The sequence below is a fragment of the Rhinatrema bivittatum genome, chromosome 1 (genome assembly GCF_901001135.1).
Source record: "Rhinatrema bivittatum chromosome 1, aRhiBiv1.1, whole genome shotgun sequence".
NCBI lineage: Eukaryota > Metazoa > Chordata > Amphibia > Gymnophiona > Rhinatrematidae > Rhinatrema > Rhinatrema bivittatum.
In genome coordinates this window covers 166,155,593-166,174,102 of record NC_042615.1, presented here as the reverse complement: position 1 = coordinate 166,174,102, position 18,510 = coordinate 166,155,593, and the positions used below count along the sequence as shown (strand labels likewise).

The following is an 18,510-nucleotide window of genomic DNA, read 5'->3' as shown; positions in this document are numbered from 1 at the left end:
GATAGTTGCATGATTTTTTTTTTTAAATGTTTACATATCCACTGTTTTGGGTGTAGAAAACTGATACAGTATTACATGACTATCTTGGATTTCATAGATTTAATCTTTTCATATATTTCTCCATATTTTCTATTTTGCCACGTAGTAACTGATTATCTTTCCTGCAGGCTTAACCAAAGAAAATTGGCTAAGATCTTCCATATTAACAGGACATATTGATGGCAAAAACCCAGTTGCAGAGAGGTCCCCTAACCTGGGTAGACTAGAGAGAGGAGTGATCAAAAACCACATCTCCAACCCTAGCTCTACTAGCAGATAAAAATTCAGACTGCAAAGGCAGATAACTTTCTGGGCTTAGGAAAACTGAAGCCTCCTCAAGAATGGATCCACCCACAACTCAAAGTTCATTAAGGCCAGTTTCTATTTGTGGTCATAAAATAAAAACCCATATAATGAAACGTATATAGGCAGAAGTAATAGTAAAGTCAAAACTAGAACACAGAGCATAAAGCTCTGATTGCAATATAAAGAAACTTGACCAGGAAGGGGTATATAAACATCTAGGAACAAAGGAAAATTTGGCAGAAATTACAGAGATAAAAAAATCAGCAACGAGAATTGCAGGAGATAAAAACTGATATTTAAAAGTGATTTTCAGCATGAAATACGATACAAGATATCAATCAGTTTATAATCCCTGTGTTCTCACACAGCTTTGACATAGTAAAATGGGCCCATAAATATTTTTAAAAGTTGGATGTAAAAACAACAAAGGTCCTTCACACCCATCAGGTAATCTATAAAAACCAGTCTATGCTGAGATTGTATATCTCTAGAGCATAATGTGGCATAGGTCTTACAGAAAAAGATTACTCATACAGAGCTACATCAATAGGCATGCAGGCATACTTAATCACATCAACAGACCTAAATGCCCCAAAATTGCTGAAGTACAAAAGCAAACAATCACCGTGTAACATTCTATGAACTTTAGAAGGAGGTGTTCTTTGGCAGATTGCAAGCATTAAGAAGAGCATTAGCAGTAAATTAAATCTGATAGTTTCCCAACATACCCTGATTTAGAGATGAGATGTATTCCTGTCAAAATATGCACAAAATAAACTCATTTGGAGACACTGCACTCAAGAGAATCTACTTAACTGTACTGAATATGGTAAACGCCTCTGTCAAAAATCTGAACTCTAAATCATGAAAGAATCTGCTTGGGAAAGAAACCATTTAAATGTTCTCAGTGTGATACCCTAAAGCCTCTACTATCCCATCAGCACCTCTGTATTCTGACTACTACCCAATCCCACCAACTCCTAAACCTCATATTCTAAAGAGACAGTTGAGGGGGGCTATAATAGAGGTCTATAAAATCATGAGTGGAAAAGAATGGATAAATGTAAATCAGTTATATATGTTTTCAAAAAAATACAAAGATTATCGGGCACTTCATGAAGTTTGTAAGTAGCACATTCAAAACAAATCAGAGAAACTTATTTTTCACTCAACATACAATTAAGCTCTGGAATTCATTTCTGGAAGATGTGATTAAAGAAGTTAGCATAGCTAGGATTAAAAAAAAGGTTTAGATAAGTTCCTTGAGAAGTCCATAAACTGTTATTAACCAAGTAGACTTACAGGTTAATTTTCAAAGAAGTTACGTATGTAAATGTAACATACTACTGTAGCAATTTTCAAAAGCCATTACCCATATAATGTGCACTTATGCAGGTAAATCCTATGGACAAATGTGTTTATATGTGTAAACCTATTTTTAAGCATGCAAATGTTTGAAATCAGGCACTTAGGAAATACCTATTACTTATCACAATACAATGTTACGATATCTGCCCACAGAGCTACTGTCTGTGAGCAGGTGTCTCCACCTACTCACCGCCGAGCTGTCGGGACCCACTTCATGCGGCATGCGCCGCAGATTGTTTTCGTGGCCTAGTGCCGCTGCCCAGACTACAGCTGCTGCTGCCAACTCCTCTTCTAGCGGCAGAAGCCGCCATCGGGATCCCCTGCTTCAGCGGCAGAGAAGCCGCGGCCCTCACTTCTCTTCGTGGCCTAATGCCACCGCCGACCTGTGTCTGCAGCATGGAGCCACTGATGCCATTGCCGGGGTCCTCACTGGATGGCAGTAAGCCGTCCCAGCTGTTGCCTGCACCTCCGTCGCCCTCTGCTTCGTGGCAGTTTGCCGCTGTGAGGCCCTGCTCCTTCGTGCGACTGGGCACCGCTGTCCAGGGTCCTGCGTTCTCCCTCTGGGCCTTCCTAGGAGCCGGCACATGCCTCTTCCAAGATATTTAAAGGGCTGACAACAGGAAGGTCTTGCGGTTCCACCAGAAGCCAGCTCCACCTAGTTTCCTGTGTTAGCCCTATAAAAGGGTTCCTCTTCAGTCACTCCTGGCCTTCGGATCAAGTTTCACAGTCGTCTGTGTCTTCATCTTCGGTCCAGGTCATCCGTGGTCTTCTTCTGCTTTGACGGCTCCGTCTTCCTGTTCCTGTTGTCAGATGTCTCTTCGTCCGTACCTTCAGATGCCTTCATGTTCCTGATGTCCTGGTCCTCCATTACTTAGATGTTCCTGATGTTCTCGTCCTGTCCTCTGTCTAGAGTCTACAGTGGCTCCAGCATGGTCTGTGACCAGCCCCGCGGGTGGACTGTGTAGGGCACACTGCATCGCAGTCTCAACTCAGCTTTTGCTCTTGACTTGTTGTCTACAGAACCTTGCGCCTGATTCTTTGTCTACAGAACCTCGCTCCTGACTACGTTGGTTCCAGCATGGTCCACGACCAGCCCTGTGGGTGGGCTGTGTAGGGCATACTGCGTCACAGTCTCAACTCAGCTCTCGCTCCTGACTCCTTGTCTACAGAACCTCGCTCTTGTTGCCTTGTTTGCAGTACCTTGCTCCTGAGTCTTCGCCCATGTCTTTGTCCTAGAGTCTTCGCTCATGTCTATGTCCAAGAGTCTTCGCCCATGTCTACGTCCAAGAGTCTTCCATGTCCCAAGGCCTCTGTCTGCCCTCGTCCTCTGTCTGGCCTGCCGCCTTTTGCTGTTACCCTGTGGCAGGTCCGAAAGGGCTTGGAATGGTTGGAGGACTGTTCATTGACCAACGTTGCATTGCTGGTCTTCTTGGGGCATGCAGACCCAGTAGAGGGTCAGTCCTTCAGTTTTCTTGTCTTTGCTCCAGCCTTGTTCTTCTCCTTGTCTGCCCGTGCTTGCATCGGCTCACCTCTCGCTGAAGTCTCGGGGCTCCTCCCTGAGTGGCGTGGCAATCCAAGGGCTCACATCTCCCATCAGAAGCGACCGCACCACCGCACTCGCAACATGCAATAGCAACATGGGATCTAATTCCTGTTTCTGATCATGCCAGGTACTTACGACCTGGATTGCCCATTGTTGGAAACAGGACACTGGGCTTGACGGACCCATACTCTGACCCAGTATAGTAGGTCTTATATTCTTAAATAGCAATTACTGAAAAAGACCTTAGGGGTAATTTTTAAAAGTATTTATATGCATAGGGATGCTAATTGGGATGGCAACTTTCAAAATGGTGCTTTCGCACACTTTGGCGCATATGGGTCTGCACGTATCCAGATACACAACCACTGTATAACTTGTGCACATGTTAGTAAACATTCTGGCCATGCACATGTGCACCCAATTTTAAGTTAGCGCACACCTAGGCACACAAATCCTGATTCTACTGCATAAGTAAGGATATTTTATAATGGGCCCGTGTCCAAGCCATTGCCAATTTTACCAATTCAATCACCAGCTCACTCATTTAAGAGTTAGGACCTCCAAACCCCCATGGTTTGATAGACTGCACTCACCCCAGTTACCCAGACCCTCTAAACCCAGCAGAACTAGTTAGTTTATTTTATTTTTTAAGTTACACCTCCTCCAAGGCAGAAGTAAAGTAAGTAAAGTAATGCAGTAGTGGACCTGGAAACGCGCCGGGGCAGGAAAGTATTTATGTGCACATCTCTTGGCCACGCCCCAAAATGCCCACATCCTGCCCAGACTATGTCTGCACCATTCTCCTTAAATCAAGTGAGATGTGCGCACACTCGGAGATACACATGCATCTGGGTGGCTTTTAAAATTTGGTGGGCGAGTGTCAGCCCGACATGTGCACACATAATCCAATTTTGGTAAGCACCATGCTTTTAAAATGCACTTTAAAGTGTTTTACATGAGAAAATTGCTATAATATGTGCTATTGAATTGTCTGTAGGTTTTACATATGTTAGTGCACTTTATGCACATAAATGGCTTTTGAAAATTGCTACAATATTATTATATTTACATGTGCAGCTCCTTTGAAAATTACCTCCTTAATGCTGAATTAGAAACCTGATCCATGCAGAAAAATCGGGAGATGCATGTTCACATATCACTTAAGTGCACCTGGTCAATTTTAGAAAGCTGCCACATACAAGTACCGAAAAACAAATATCTTGCATCAGGGAAAAAAGAAACAGAATGTGGGAGAAGCATGGGTGTTCCAGTTGGGGCCAAGAGATATGCGCATATGTAACTCTGTGTATGGGCATGCATCCAGGTCCATTTCAGCATAAAGTTACTTCTGCTATTGATGAGGTATAAGTCTGAATAAAGTTATTTCTAGCTTTATATGAATTGCTGAGGGGTTTGGCTCAACTGGGGGTGGGGGGGGGGAGTACAGACTAAAGAACTAGAGGAGTCTTAAGGACATAGCTATGGACTGGGCAAACTGGTGGGTGAACTGATTAAACTGGTCATTTCCTGGATGCATGCATGCATGTTCTATAACTCCCTTATTTGTGCTTTTAAATGCCATTTCCCTGCTGTTAATGAACATGCTTAAAATTAGGAGCATAAATACATGCACCAGGCCTACTTTATAACGTGCGTGCAGGAAATAAAATTTCAGCTCATCTTACCACACATCCATGTACGCATATATATGGGCACCCATGCTCATGTTTTAAAGTTATCTTCCCTATGTATATATACAAGCATTATTGTTTTTGTTTTCTTGTATTGTTGCTGTATGTTTATTGTGTTTTACCTATGAAACCTGTCTGTTATAATTGTAATATAATTGTGAGATGTTATATAAGCAAAGTATATTTGTAAAATAAATAAAGAAGTATACTCTATACTACATGCAATTTAATCCCAGCTACTCATTAAAAACCTATGACACTCAAGGACTAGAAAACAAAGAGGTTACCTCTCTTAGGCTTAGATTCATCAAATTGCTATAAATAAAGCAGAAATATGGCATGTTAGCATCTGTGATAAAAAGAGGGACATAGGCAAATTTCAGATGTACCACATTGCGTAGCTAAGTTACGCAACTCATTACACATCAGTGCATCGTGCAACATTTTACACGATGCACACATTTTCTGCATCACCAGCTTCTTGCAGCTACCTCTTTAAGGGTGTGTCAGGCATGGGAGAGAGAGGAGAAGAGAAAAGCAGAGTTTTTGGTAGGAGTTTAGAGGAGGTCTATAGTGAAACCTGAGTGAGTTGTCTTCTGTTGTTATCTGTTTCCCTTTACCTTGGTCACTTGTCTGTATTTGTTTGTGAAAGTTTTTGTTAGTTTGTCAAGGGTGTTTGTCTTTGTGTGTTTCTAGAGAAGTCTTGCTGGTGGAGTAATAGTGATGGTGAGGAGTGGTAGTGGTGGCAGATTGGTGGTGGTATTGATGAGGAACTGGAGAGGATGGAGCATGAGAGGCATGGGGAGAGAGGAGAGGAGAGGCATGAGGAGAGGAGGAGAAGGAGGGCAGGAGTAGTAGGAAGAGATGGAAGAGGAGGAGTAGGGAAAGGGATAAGGGTAGAGATAGGGTGGCAGGAAGGGATAGGAAGATGCGGGAGGATGTTGGGTATGCAGACAGGTGAGTGTGGCGGGAGGAGGACTTCAGGCTAGACAGAAAGGGTAGGGGGAGTTGGCAGGGCAGGAGCAGGAGACCAAAGTTCATGTCGACTTTTATTGTGACACTATTTGAATACAATAGCGCATGCTCATGCTGTGTCAGATGTTCCTGAGTGGAAAACAGCTTCTGCGGTTCCTACACAGTGTATCCATGTCACTCACAACCAAGGTATTGTTACCCATTCTGGGCACTCCTCCAACACTAAAGCTGTGCATCACATCTGGCACACATGTCATTGCAGAAATACAGCAACCTTCTAATAGGATTATGCATGTGCCTGGCTTTTCTGCAAAATGTCCTCCAGAAATACACATTTGTCTGACAAGACAAAGTCATTCTGATAGGGCCAAAATGCACAGGCCCCAGCTTCTCTTCAACCTGTGTGATGGTTAGGACAAACTGTGGCTGACATCCTGGCTGACAGATCATTAACAGGGCATACTTGATCTGGGAGTCCCTGCACTGTGGTCACAAAAAGGGTTTGATGGACAAGTGACATTTCAACAGCTCCAAATGGGAGGATATGATAAGCCACTTTCCTAAAGTAAACCAATAGAAAATGTGTAGCATGAGTAATGTGATGAGCTGCTAAGGGAATGGACGTCTCTCTTGGAGCTCCTAGGCAGCCTTTTCTTACATCTTACCCTGGCTGCTGGTTCTTTATTTTTTATACTGATTTTATTTTTACTCTACTTTTTGGGGTGATTACTATCCTGTTGGCATGATTATATGGACAGTTGGAGTTATTAAATGTACAAATTTGTAATTTGGGAGTCACCTAATATGTCTACCAAGCTCAGGAAAGTTATGGCCAACAAGAGTAAATCTATGCAGGAAGTATCTACCACTGAAATTTCCTTTCCTACAGATGTCATTCAAGAAATATCTGTGGAAATTTCAAACAGTGACTTAATCAACTACTGATGTTTTAGAAGACCGGCTTTTTGGAGTGCCTCATGAGACTCAGATTCAGGAAGTAGAATCCTGGATTTCTCAACAAGAAGATCAATTTACAGACTTTCAGGCTCATGTTTCTCAGCTCCTGCAGTCGAATGAGCAACTTTCCAGCAAATTGGAGGACCTAGAGAATTGGCCTCGCAGAAGTAATATCCGTCTGATTAGCATCCCAGAGCTAGTGCAGGACTCTGAGCTGTGCTGTTTATGTGAGTGCTGGTTGCCTGAACAACTAGTTATTCTGGGGGAACAAAAAGTGATTCCAATCGAGAGAGCACAAAGGCCTGGGGCTTACTGAGTGGATTCCCTGAAGCTACATCCAGTGATAGCTAAAGTTCTCAATTATGCTGACAAAGCTAACATAATGGTGGCATACCACAAGTAGAAAGATCTATCTTATGGGGGATCTAGAAAATTACTATTTTCTGATTTCTCAGCAAATGTTTCTGCTGAGCATAAAGAACTTTCACCATACTGCACCCAACTGTATTAAAAGGGAATTTGTTTTCAACTAGAATTTCCTGCTAAGCTCCGTGTTACTCATAATGGCGTCACTAAGATTCTACAAAACAAAAAGGAAATTGAAACTTACATGGCTCAACTGAGATAAGTTCTTAGTGGTGGCGTTCTTATTTTTTGGGTAGCCTCTCTTGTGAAATATTTCGGCTGATACTGCATTTGTCTGGCTGTTTCATTCCTTTCTTCTTTTTGCCTGTTGTTTTTTGCTACTTTTATTGCATTTTCTGGTTCTAAGACATGCCTGGAGCAGAGAGCGAGTACCCAATGATCCGATATCCTGAAATGTAGCAAAGAGAGAAAGACCCCCGAGGAGCGGTTGTCTAGTTAGAGAGGGTCCCAAAGGGTAGTTAGAAGCGAGAGACCCCTGAGGAGCAGGTATCTTGAGCTTCTACTGGAACGAAGCCCTTGGAGAAGGTAATGTCTAAGCGTACAGCTTAGAGCGGTCAGAGTAGCTTAAACCAAAGTCCTTGCTAACTTAAGGTGGAATTGAAAACGGAGGCTAGATATACCCGGAGGTACTGACGTCATGCGGTGGGGCCGCCCCCGAGGTTCCCACCATGACGTGTGTTTGAGCATAGGAGATGTGCGCGCTTGCGCCCTAGGAGGCCACAGGAGTGAGCACGGCAGAAGGGGATGCCAAGGCCCTCAGCACTCGGCAACAGAGGTAGCCATCTTGCCCAGAGAGAGAAAAAGGGGAGAAAAAGAGGTAAGGCAGAGCGGTCGCAGCTGTCTGCGACTGACGGACGCAACAGATACCTTGGTACTTTATAAACAAGATTGCAGCAATTCAGGCAATCTTTTCTTCAGCCTCTAGTACTTCTTTTGAAGTAGCACATATAAATTGTCAAGAAGTATGCTGGACTACTTTTGAGATGGTTCCCGAAGCTGATATAATTCAGTTGTTCTCTTTCTTGAAATCATTGTAACATCCTTTAGATCCATGTCCTTACTGGATTTTCCAGATTCTCAAAGACATCCTTACATCCCCTATAATGATATTATTAATGCCTCTGTCTGAAGGTGCCTTCCTGTCAAATAAATTCCAGTGAGTAAAGATTGGTGACTGTTTCTAAGTTTAAATCTGCTACATCTTGTGTTCTTCAGGGTTCTGTGCTATCCACAGCTCTACTTAACACCTATTTACATCCCCCTGGTGAGATTGTAGCTTCATATGGGATAGGGTGCAAGATTTACATGGATGATATACAGCTGTTTCTCCCTGTTGGATTTTCCATTTAGCATATATTGATTCATCTGACTGTCTGTGTCCATGGAATTAATAGCTGGATGTTTATTAATAAGCTGTCCTTCAACTCAAAAAGTCTTATGGGTGTTGCGCTTGCCGGCTGTGGAGTTCCGCAGCCAGCTTTCCTTACCCAACACCGCTCCACAGCGGGATCGGGCCTGGGTTCCTTGGCAATAGCAGGAAGCCATTGCTGATGCTCAGTGCTGCCTTTAGCCAGGGTCCGCCTGCCCGATGCGAGCCTCACCAATGCTGCTGGCCCTTCTCTCTCCACGGCTGGGATGCCACCAATCTCCTTCCACGAGGGACCTCCCTCTAGGTGCACACACATGCCCTCCTTGGTCTTTTAAAGGGCCCATGGTGGGAAAATGCTGCCAGCTCTTTCTGATGATATCATCCCTGGAACAATATATAAGGCTGGATCCTGCTTCCAGCCTTTGCCTTGGCAACACATCTCCTTGCTCCCAGCACTGCATGTTGCTTTCTGAGATCCTTGTCTCCTCCCTCATTCTCTTGGATTCCCTCAGCTTTGACCTTGGACTGGACACTGATCATGACATGCTGCCTGCCTCGACCCCTGCCTGGAACCTGACCATGAGGTACGCCACCTGCCTGACCCCTGCCTGGAACCCAACCATGGGATACGCTGACTGCCTCAACCCTCACCTGGGACCTGTTCCCTCACTCCGCTGCCTATTCTTGGACTTGACCTGCTCTTCAGCCCTTCTTCTTTTCCAGGACTTCCATCTCTGCAGAGATCCCACGTAAGTCCAGCTTGCCCTGGCACCCGAAGGCTCAACCTAAGGGGAAAGTGGGCTGGTAGTGTTGAAGCTCCAGCAGAGTCACTGCTCCTCTTCAGCCTCGCCTACCGACGGTGGGGGCCTATGGGACTCCTCCCCATAGGTACCGTCAACTCCCCCTTGGCCCAAGGATCCACTAGTGTAACAATGGGTCAGTCATGATCCTTTCGCAGGTGACACTTATTGTTTGCAGATTGCTTATCCTTTTTTTGACTAAAGTGAGAAATCTGGATTCAGCCCTCAGTTTTATACCTCAGATCACAGCTTTGTTAAAATCTGCATTTTATAAACTATACCCTGTGTGAAGGCTCAGATAAATTTCTGCCACTTCTGACTGTTGGTTTGAAGTCCAGGCACCTGTGCCAAGTTCCTTGCACTTCCTAGGGGGCAGCTTTGTGTCCTTCAACTCCTTCAAAACACTGCTGCCTGGCTGATTACCAGGGTTCCTCCTTTTAATCACATCACTCTGTGATTAAAAGAGCTTCATGGACAACCAGTCTGAGTAAGATTTAAGAGGTCTTATATTAACATATAAGACCCTTAAAGAACTTGCTGCATGATTATTTAATTATTTAAAAGTTTATAGCCAACCTGTAACAACAACTGTTGTTAAAGGTGGATTGCATTTTATAACTTATATAATAATACAATTAAATAACAATTAAAACAAGACAGTCCTTTTGCCTCTCTGAGGACTAAAACACTGCAATACACAGCACCTTTGTTTGCAATTCAGAGCCTGCTAACCAAAAGTTTTCTCAAATAGCTAAGTTTTAAAGTGTTTTCCTAAAGATAATAAGATTAGACTCTCTTTTTAAACCTACTGGAAGAATTCTCCATGAAGTAGGACCCATAACTGAAAATGTGCACTTAAGTATTGCTTACAAGTGACAGCATTTTAAAGAAGGGACAGTTAACAAAAATTGTTCTGCAGAGCACAAAGGGCGAATGGGAACATGAACATGCAGACACTTTCAGATACAATGGCTTCTCAATATACAGTATATAATTTTACAAATGATTAAAACTTTAAATTGCACTATAAAAGCTTTAGGCAACCAATGTAATTCCTTTAAATAAGGGGTAATATGCTCAGACGATGGCAGCCAGTAATTAATCTGGCTGCTGCATTTTGCACAATCTGTATAGTATAGCGTGGAGCTGATTGATAAGGAATTCAAATAGTTTCCCCACTCACCCTCTATGATCAGAAGAGAAGAAGTTGCCCTTTCCATCTTTTAAATTTCATCATTTACAACCACCCATTATCAGGCTTTTTCTGTAATTGCCCAGACTCTTTGGTATTCTCTTCCTGTGTCTTAAAAAATGAGTTTGATGGAGGTGACTTTAGGAAAAAACTTAAAACTTAAAAAAAAATATTGTATACCTTCTCCTAACCTGTTAGATGCAACGCTTATAGAATTGCTAAGGCAGTAGGAAGGTTTTCTTATTTGTTTCTAATGTTATGGTCTGCGTATATTCTAGATGTTAATATTTCTATTGTGATCTACTGTGAACAACATTGTTGTATCAGGTGGAATTTAAATCTTTCAAATAAGCAAATGAACTAATGTTCCCTGTAAGTTTACCCAGACTGTGTGAAGGAATTTCCGGGGTGGGGCTGAAGCAAATTTTTTCCTGATGTGCATTCTCCTCGATTTGAAAAACTACGCCAGTAAATTTACAAGGCAAAGTTCTACATTGTGGATATCATCTGTAACGTACATGGGCACCTTTGGCGGGCTAATTTTCAAAGTGAATGCACATGTTTCTGTTCTGTTTGGAAAGTGGTGTAACTAATCGGCACTTTGTACATAGGGAGGATCATTTTGTAAAACTGCAGGTAACTTATGCAGCAGCTACGCACACAAGTTACACCAACTTTCAAAGCAGAATTATGCACATTAGTTTATATTAAAAATGATATAAAAGTGCATGGAGAAACAAATCTGCACACAGTTACACCTTTCTCTTTGCAGAGTACAACTTGTGCTTTGAAATTTCTATGCATACATTCTGACAACAAAGGATTCGTGTAAATCCAAACCCCGTTCCTGGAAAGTCTATTTTTTGTGCCCAAAAATGATAGGTGAAATTGGATTACACACATGTTTTCACATGCAGAAAACCCAGGCATTTTTGTAACAAGCCATTTACTCACATACATTTCCCATGGGTAAACTGGAGCTTTTCCCATGGAAATGGCCTTTTATAAAACTGGCTTTCCAAAATGCGGGTAAGCTTACACTTGGATGGTCTGAATGTGCATACATTTACTCGTAGTGAGCTGAGGCGTTCCTGGGGGAGGGACTGGCTAGGGATTTGTACTTAGAGCATATTTTTGCATTGTCGAAGGTATGCATGCAAAATTTTCTGAAAACACTAAAAGCCCAGCGTGTGCATCAATGAGGGGATGTGCACAAAAATCAGGCTTGTGCATGCCGATCAAATTTTAAAAGGCTCCCAAATGTGTGCATATCTCCCACAGTGGGGTGGGCATGGCCTGGGCAGGGCATTGGCATTTTGGGACATGGCTAAGAGATGTGCATGTAAATACTTATGCGCCCAGGTCCACCGCTGTGTAAATTTACTTCTGCTATGGAAGAGGTGTACTTTAAAAAAACAACAACACAAAAAACAACCATTTCGGAGGGGTTTAAAGGGTCTGGGATAACTAGGGGGAGTACAGGCTATTAAACTAGGAGGGTTTGGAGGACCTAACTGTAGGCTGGGTGAACTGGTGATGGAGTGGTCATGTGCCTGTTTTAAAATACCAAATTACGTGGCTAGGCACACACACTTAAAATTAGGGGCACATGTGCACGCAGCCTGGCTATTTTATAATGTGTGTGCAAGTTATAAAAAGGCTGCACAACATGGCACACACTGTTGCACATGCGTCCACATGCGCTTTTGTGCTGCTTTGAAAGATACTATCCCTGCGCACATGTTAGCTGGCATAAATGTGTGCAGATAATTTTGGTGGGATAATTTTCAAAAGAAATGTAAGCATGGACTTTTCCTTTGAAAACTGGTGACAAGTATGCAAGTAATTGCCTTAAAATCTATGCAAACTGTTACAAAATGGCCTTCAAAGTGTATTCCTCCCCCTTTTCTGCCTATCCTGTCCTTCCTAAACAGATTATGGTCTGGAATGGCTATATCCCAGACATGAATCTCAGAACCACGTATACTGTATTTGAGAGCAATACTATTTAGATCTGCCTCATCCATTTGAATGCCTGACATTTTATGACTTTGACTGTAAGTATTTGTACTCATAATCTCATAGTCTTTTAGAAATTGCCTGTCCTTTGTCTCTCTTTTATATATCATCATAGAAACTTTCTTACCTTTCCTGTTTTTAACTGATAGCTGTGAAATACATACCTTTGCGTTTTGTCTATTAACATCATTTGTTTGCTAAGAGTGACAGGCTCCATTCAATACAATCTGCTTCCATCTATAACCACAGCATTTGGTTTTAACACCTCTCAATGCAAGATCTAAGATGTTCAATTAGGATCTTTGTTCCAGATGCAGTCTTTTTATCCTGTCATGTACATTCTCAACCCTTCATAGAATTATTTCTACTGATTTGCTGCGAGAGAAGTGCCTAGGGAACTAGACTAGGTAGGTGAATTGTCCCATCTTACTTGCTTTTTAACAAATGGAATATAAATTAAGTTGACAGACCCTGAAGTTTGTTGCTGTTAAGTGCATTCTAATTAAAATCTGAAAGCCAGTAATCAGGTTATCAACATACCTGCGTGTCTTTCCATTTTGTAATAAAACTATTCTCTATATCCATTTGTTTCACTTGGTCTTCATTAATCTGCGTTAAACACAACAAGGATTATTTTGATAAATTGCTCTTTGTGAATCATGTTGTAATTACTGCCCAGACCTATAAAAGCAAGCCAGTTCCTTGCATTTATTCATATAGGGGCTGATACAATACTGTGCGCTGCAGCTAGAGCATGACTTAACATGCCAGGGCTGGCTTAAAGGTATGCTATGCTCAAGGGTTCATTGATAAAAACAAAAAATTCTGCTTTCTGTGATTCCTCCTATTAGTATCGTCACAATACTAAGTAGGAGGAACCACAGAAAGCAGATTCCGGTAAAAAAAAAAAAAAAAAAAATTCTGGGCACCAAATGTAAATACCCAAGAAGATCTGACCTAGACATCTAACCTTAGATCTTCTACATGGCAGTGCATAGCAGTGCCACTGAGCTAGCCAGCCTCAATCCAGTTACTTTTATGCATGGTAAGTGTAAGTGAAGGCAATTAATCTTATTATTAAACATGCACAATGCATTTCAGCTGCTACTAAAAATTTGCAAGAAGCATTACAGGATAGTATCTGCTATCAAAATGTCCTTTATTTCAGCAGTCTTTTTTTTTTCAGACTTGAATGACAGTTTTGAAAAACATATTCTTTAGCAACTAGGCCCAACTGATATGACCCAGGTGACAAATTACTCACAGTTTGCTAAGAGCACTGACCTTATAAGTTTAGTGGGGAAAGTTTAATGCACGGTCAGTTATTTACAGTTATTCTAGCAAAATAATTTGTTACAATTTATGATAGGCTGGAAATGCTACAGTAGTGTGACATGCACTTAAACTTGGACATATTTTACGATCACTTACTATTAAACAGAGTTATCATATAATTCCATTTATATATAGGCAAAAGCTGTGCCAGTAACAGTTTCCCACCCACTGTATGCATGGACTTATAGTTCCTGTTTCTTTAGATCTATTTTAAATTGCTGAAAAATCAGGTCCCCTTAGCATTTGGATCTGTCATGCATGCAATCTGAGTTCCCCCTTCTTAAGAGAACTAGGATACAAACAATCTAAACAAAACAAAACCAGATAATTACAAGTTCATGCAGTCAATGAAAGTAACCTGGACTGGTTCAACCTCTCCATAAAACATGGTGCTATGTGATAACCTTAGTCCTAAAACCTGTGAGCTAGTATTATTAACACTAAAAAAAAGTGAGCTTTATTAAAGTAAAATAAAATATTAATATGAGAAAAGTAAGTATTCTCTACATAACTTTTGATAAAGTTCAAAATGGTCTTAGTTCTCAAGCAATGTCGTGCATAAAAGACTTACTTGAAATAGTTGTACATAATTATCAATTAGGTCCTCGATGACTCTGACTTCTTCCCCAGTCTGTCCTTTAGTTTGAAACAAGCATGATGAAAATGCTTTGGCTAAATTAAGTGTGTTCATCTGATTTATTTCTGAACATTTCTGTACTCTATCAAAAATAAATAAGTGAATTAGAGCACATCAGTATAGTTGGTACTGCTCAAATATCCAATGCAGGGGTAATTTTATTTTTTTTTTATATATGCATAAGTTAACTGGTTTATAAATTGCACCATCATCATCATCATAGTTTATTTATGACACATCTTACCACTCAGGGAGTTCAAAAAAATGTTACATATAGAATTGTAAAACAGGCATTATATAATGTTTGTTATTAACGTACAGGTCAAAAAATTTCACTTAGATTTTTTTTTCATTTTGGGAGGGGTATGTTGTTGTTTTTGGTTTGTTTAACGTTATTTTTCAGTTCAGTTCATTTCCTAAACAAAAAAAATAAATAATGAAAAAACCTCTCAAAACAAAAAGGAAACAGAAACAAAATGGACTTCCCCTAGGCCCTCTAAACCCCTTCTCATCCTGTAAAATCAAGCCTGGGGCCTGCTTTACCCAGCTTGATCTAGTCCCAATTGGGGCTTCCCAGTCCCCTCCAACCCTGACTCCTGCTCTATAAAACGTTTTCAGGGATACAGACCTCCTCAGGCCCCCATTAACCCCAACATGGGGTCCACAAGATGCAAATGGCAGGAGTGATGCCTACCCACCCATACTCTCACATTATTTACTTAAAATTGATGTCATCAGCCATAAGGATAGCACCAAAGTGACATCACTTGTCCCAGGAGTCGCCAGTGCAATTTTGGTGTATGGCCATTAGAGAGATGTGCAATCGTTTATTACGAATTAGACAATTTCAACGAAATTGCCTAATTCATTGTGGTTCGGGGTGACCTGAACCACAAAACAGATTTTCCCCGAGCTTTGGGGAAAATTTGTTTTTTGGGTTAGTGCGGGGGGAGGGGCACATTTATTAAAAAAAACAAAAACACCCCAACCCTTAAATTTTTATTTTACACCCCCCCCCCCCCACATCCCGATCCCTCCCCAAGACTTACTAAAAGTCCCTGGTGGTCTAGCGGGGTCCCGCGAGCGATCTGTCCCTCCATGCTGTCGGGCCTGCTATGACTCAAAATGGCGCCAATAGCCTTGCCCTTATGATGTCACAGGGGTTACTGGTGCCATTGGTCAGCCCCTGTCACATGGTAGGAGCAATGGATGGCCGGCGCATCTTGTGCTCCTACCATGTGACAAGGGCTGACCAATGGCATCAGTAGCCCTTGTGACATCATAAGGGCAAGGCTATCGGCGCCATTTTGAGTCATAGCAGGCCCGACAGCATGGAGGGACTTTTGGCAATTCTTGGGGGGTGGATGACTCCTGACCTCCCCAAGACTTGGCAAAAGTCCCTGGTGGTCCAGCGGGGGTCCAGAGTGATCTCCTGCACTCGGGCTGTTGGCTGCCAGTATTCAAAATGGCGCCGATAGCCTTGCCCTTACGATGTCACAGGGGCTACCGGTGCCATTGGTCAGCCCTTGTCACATGGTAGGAGCACAAGATGGCGCCGGCCATCCATTGCTCCTACCAGTGCCACTGGTCACAGGGGCTGTCCAATGTGACATGGGCTGACCAATGGCACCGGAAACCCCTGTGACATCGTAAGAGCAAGACTATCGGCACCATTTTGAGTCATAGCAGGCCCGACAGCCCGTCGGCATGGAGGGAGAGATCACTCACAGGACCCTGCTGAATCACCAGGGACTTTTAGTAAGTCTTGGGGAGGGATCGGGATGGTGGCGGGGAGGGTGTAAGAAAGTAAAATTTAAGGGTTGGGGTGTTTTTTTTCTCGATTTGCGGGTTTTTTCCTGATTCATTTTTTTTTTATTCGTTTTTCCGGTTTCGGGTTCTGGTTTGTGTTCCAGTTTTGTTTTTGGCAAAAAACGATCCGTGGGAAAACGAGTTTTCCCACGAAGCGCCCGAACCGAAACCCAACCCGAGCCAGAAAAACAAAGCTCATCTCTAATGGCCATATAGGGCAGAAGAGGGAACAGAGTAGCCCAGGAAGGCCCCTGCAGAGCCTGGCTCCCTAACACATAAGCAAAGCCATAGCATGCCTATGGCAAATATGGCCACGGCCATAGGTGCTGCTACCAAAAGACGCCAATGAGAGAAATGCGGTCGGCCACCAGTGGGTCCTCTGCAAAGGAAAGGTAGTGCTGCCCTGTCAAAATTATCAGTGTGGTAAGCACTGCCTTCGTAAATGGGAAAAGCATTGCTGCTGATTCTGGCGGGTCTGTGCTGCTTTTCCATTTACTAAGGCAGTGCTTACCACACCGACAATTTTGGTGGTGCCATGCTACTACGGAGAAGGAGGAGCGCCCCTGCAGGAAGTAGTCCAATGCTAGAGCTTGCTCAGCCCCATGGCCAGAAGTTGTTTCTTTGGCCACAGGGGCTGAAGGACATTGCTGCTGTATGCTATGTCAGGGAGGAAATGAGTGAGACAGAGAGCATGTGGTGCGGGAGAGTCAGCATATGTGTTTGTATGTGGGAAAGTGAGAGAACATTTGTGCATGTATGTGGGAGAGTGAGCGAGCATTTTTGTCAGAGAGTGAGAGAGCATGTGTGCCTGTGTGTGGGTGAGTGAGAGTATGTATGCTTGTGTATGGGACAGTGAGTGCAAGTGTGTGGGAGAGTGAGAGAGCATGTGTGCCTGTGTGTGGGTGAGTGAGAGTATGTATGCTTGTGTATGGGACAGTGAGTGCAATTGTGCAAGTGTGTGGGAGAGTGAGAGAGCATGTGTGCTTGTGTGGGAAAGTGAGAGAGTAAATGTGTGTGTTTGTGGGAAAGTGATAGAGAGCATGTGTGTATGTTTGTGGGGGATTGAAAGGGAACATGTGCATGCACAACTACCCCAGTTACTCTCTGCTTGCTAATCCATCACAATTTTAGGACACGTGGAAATCAAAAGTTCCAAGGTACAGATAACGGGGAATTGGGTGTTATTTGATGTGTCTGTTTTGAAATATTTTATTGATGTTTGGAAGATTTTTATATAAGTTTTTAATTATTGAATGTTATTCTATTCATTAATTGTTTTGAATTATTCTTTTTATTGGTATGGTTTTACTAATTTTGTTTTATGAGGAATGGTAATGTTTCTGTTTTTTACATTGTTGCAGTGCATACAGAATTTGGCTTGTTGCAGTTTCCAGTTCAGTTTTTGTCTGTACATTTCTATTTATACTGTATTTGAGGGTCTATCTGTGTTTTGCATGTGTGACAGTAGTGAGTTATTCCATCAGTGTGTAGTTTCTATGTAGGGATCTTTTTTTATTTTATTTTTTCTTTATTGAATTTTCAAATGATATAACATAAAGAGAGAAAAGGGTAAGCAAGTTTTGCAGTATAAAGAAAACATTATACATAAATTTTCCAGAACTGGTATCTGAAAAGAAAGAAGAAACCCAATGCATACAGAAATTCCATAATACAATCAATAACCAAAGGAAAAAGCTCATTGTGCTAGGTAATTCTGTCATCAGAGGCACTAATTTGGGAACTCTTTTTGAGGAAAACACTACAGTTAAAAGCCTTCCAGGATCATCGGCTGGCAGAAATGCTATTCAGATAGTCAAAGTGTTCAAAGAAGAAAAAGACTCTAAAGTTGATATAATCATCTATCTGGGAACCAAATACCTTGCTAGAAACAGCATCCAAGTGGTACAGAGAGATTTCCTGTCACTAGTGAAGCAAATTAGTCTCTTGGTGACAACCATTGCCTTTTCAGAAGTGTTAACTGTTCATGGAAAGGGGAAGGAGATGCTAAGCCATATTGATACCTTCAATATATGGCTCAAATCCT

At 42.2% G+C, this 18,510-nt stretch overlaps 1 protein-coding gene across 5 annotated transcripts in view; it reads right to left on the bottom strand.

Moving 5' to 3' along the window:
• Positions 1-18,510, bottom strand: part of ARAP2 (ArfGAP with RhoGAP domain, ankyrin repeat and PH domain 2) — a 619,943-nt gene that overhangs the window by 126,121 nt on the left and 475,312 nt on the right. For all 5 annotated transcript variants that reach the window (XM_029589653.1, XM_029589667.1, XM_029589686.1 and 2 more), the window contains exons 23-24: positions 14,592-14,739; positions 13,226-13,294 (exon numbers count right to left, since the gene is read on the bottom strand). In XM_029589653.1, coding sequence (XP_029445513.1) covers positions 13,226-13,294; positions 14,592-14,739 — 217 coding nt within the window. The remainder of the gene's footprint in view (positions 1-13,225; positions 13,295-14,591; positions 14,740-18,510) is intronic.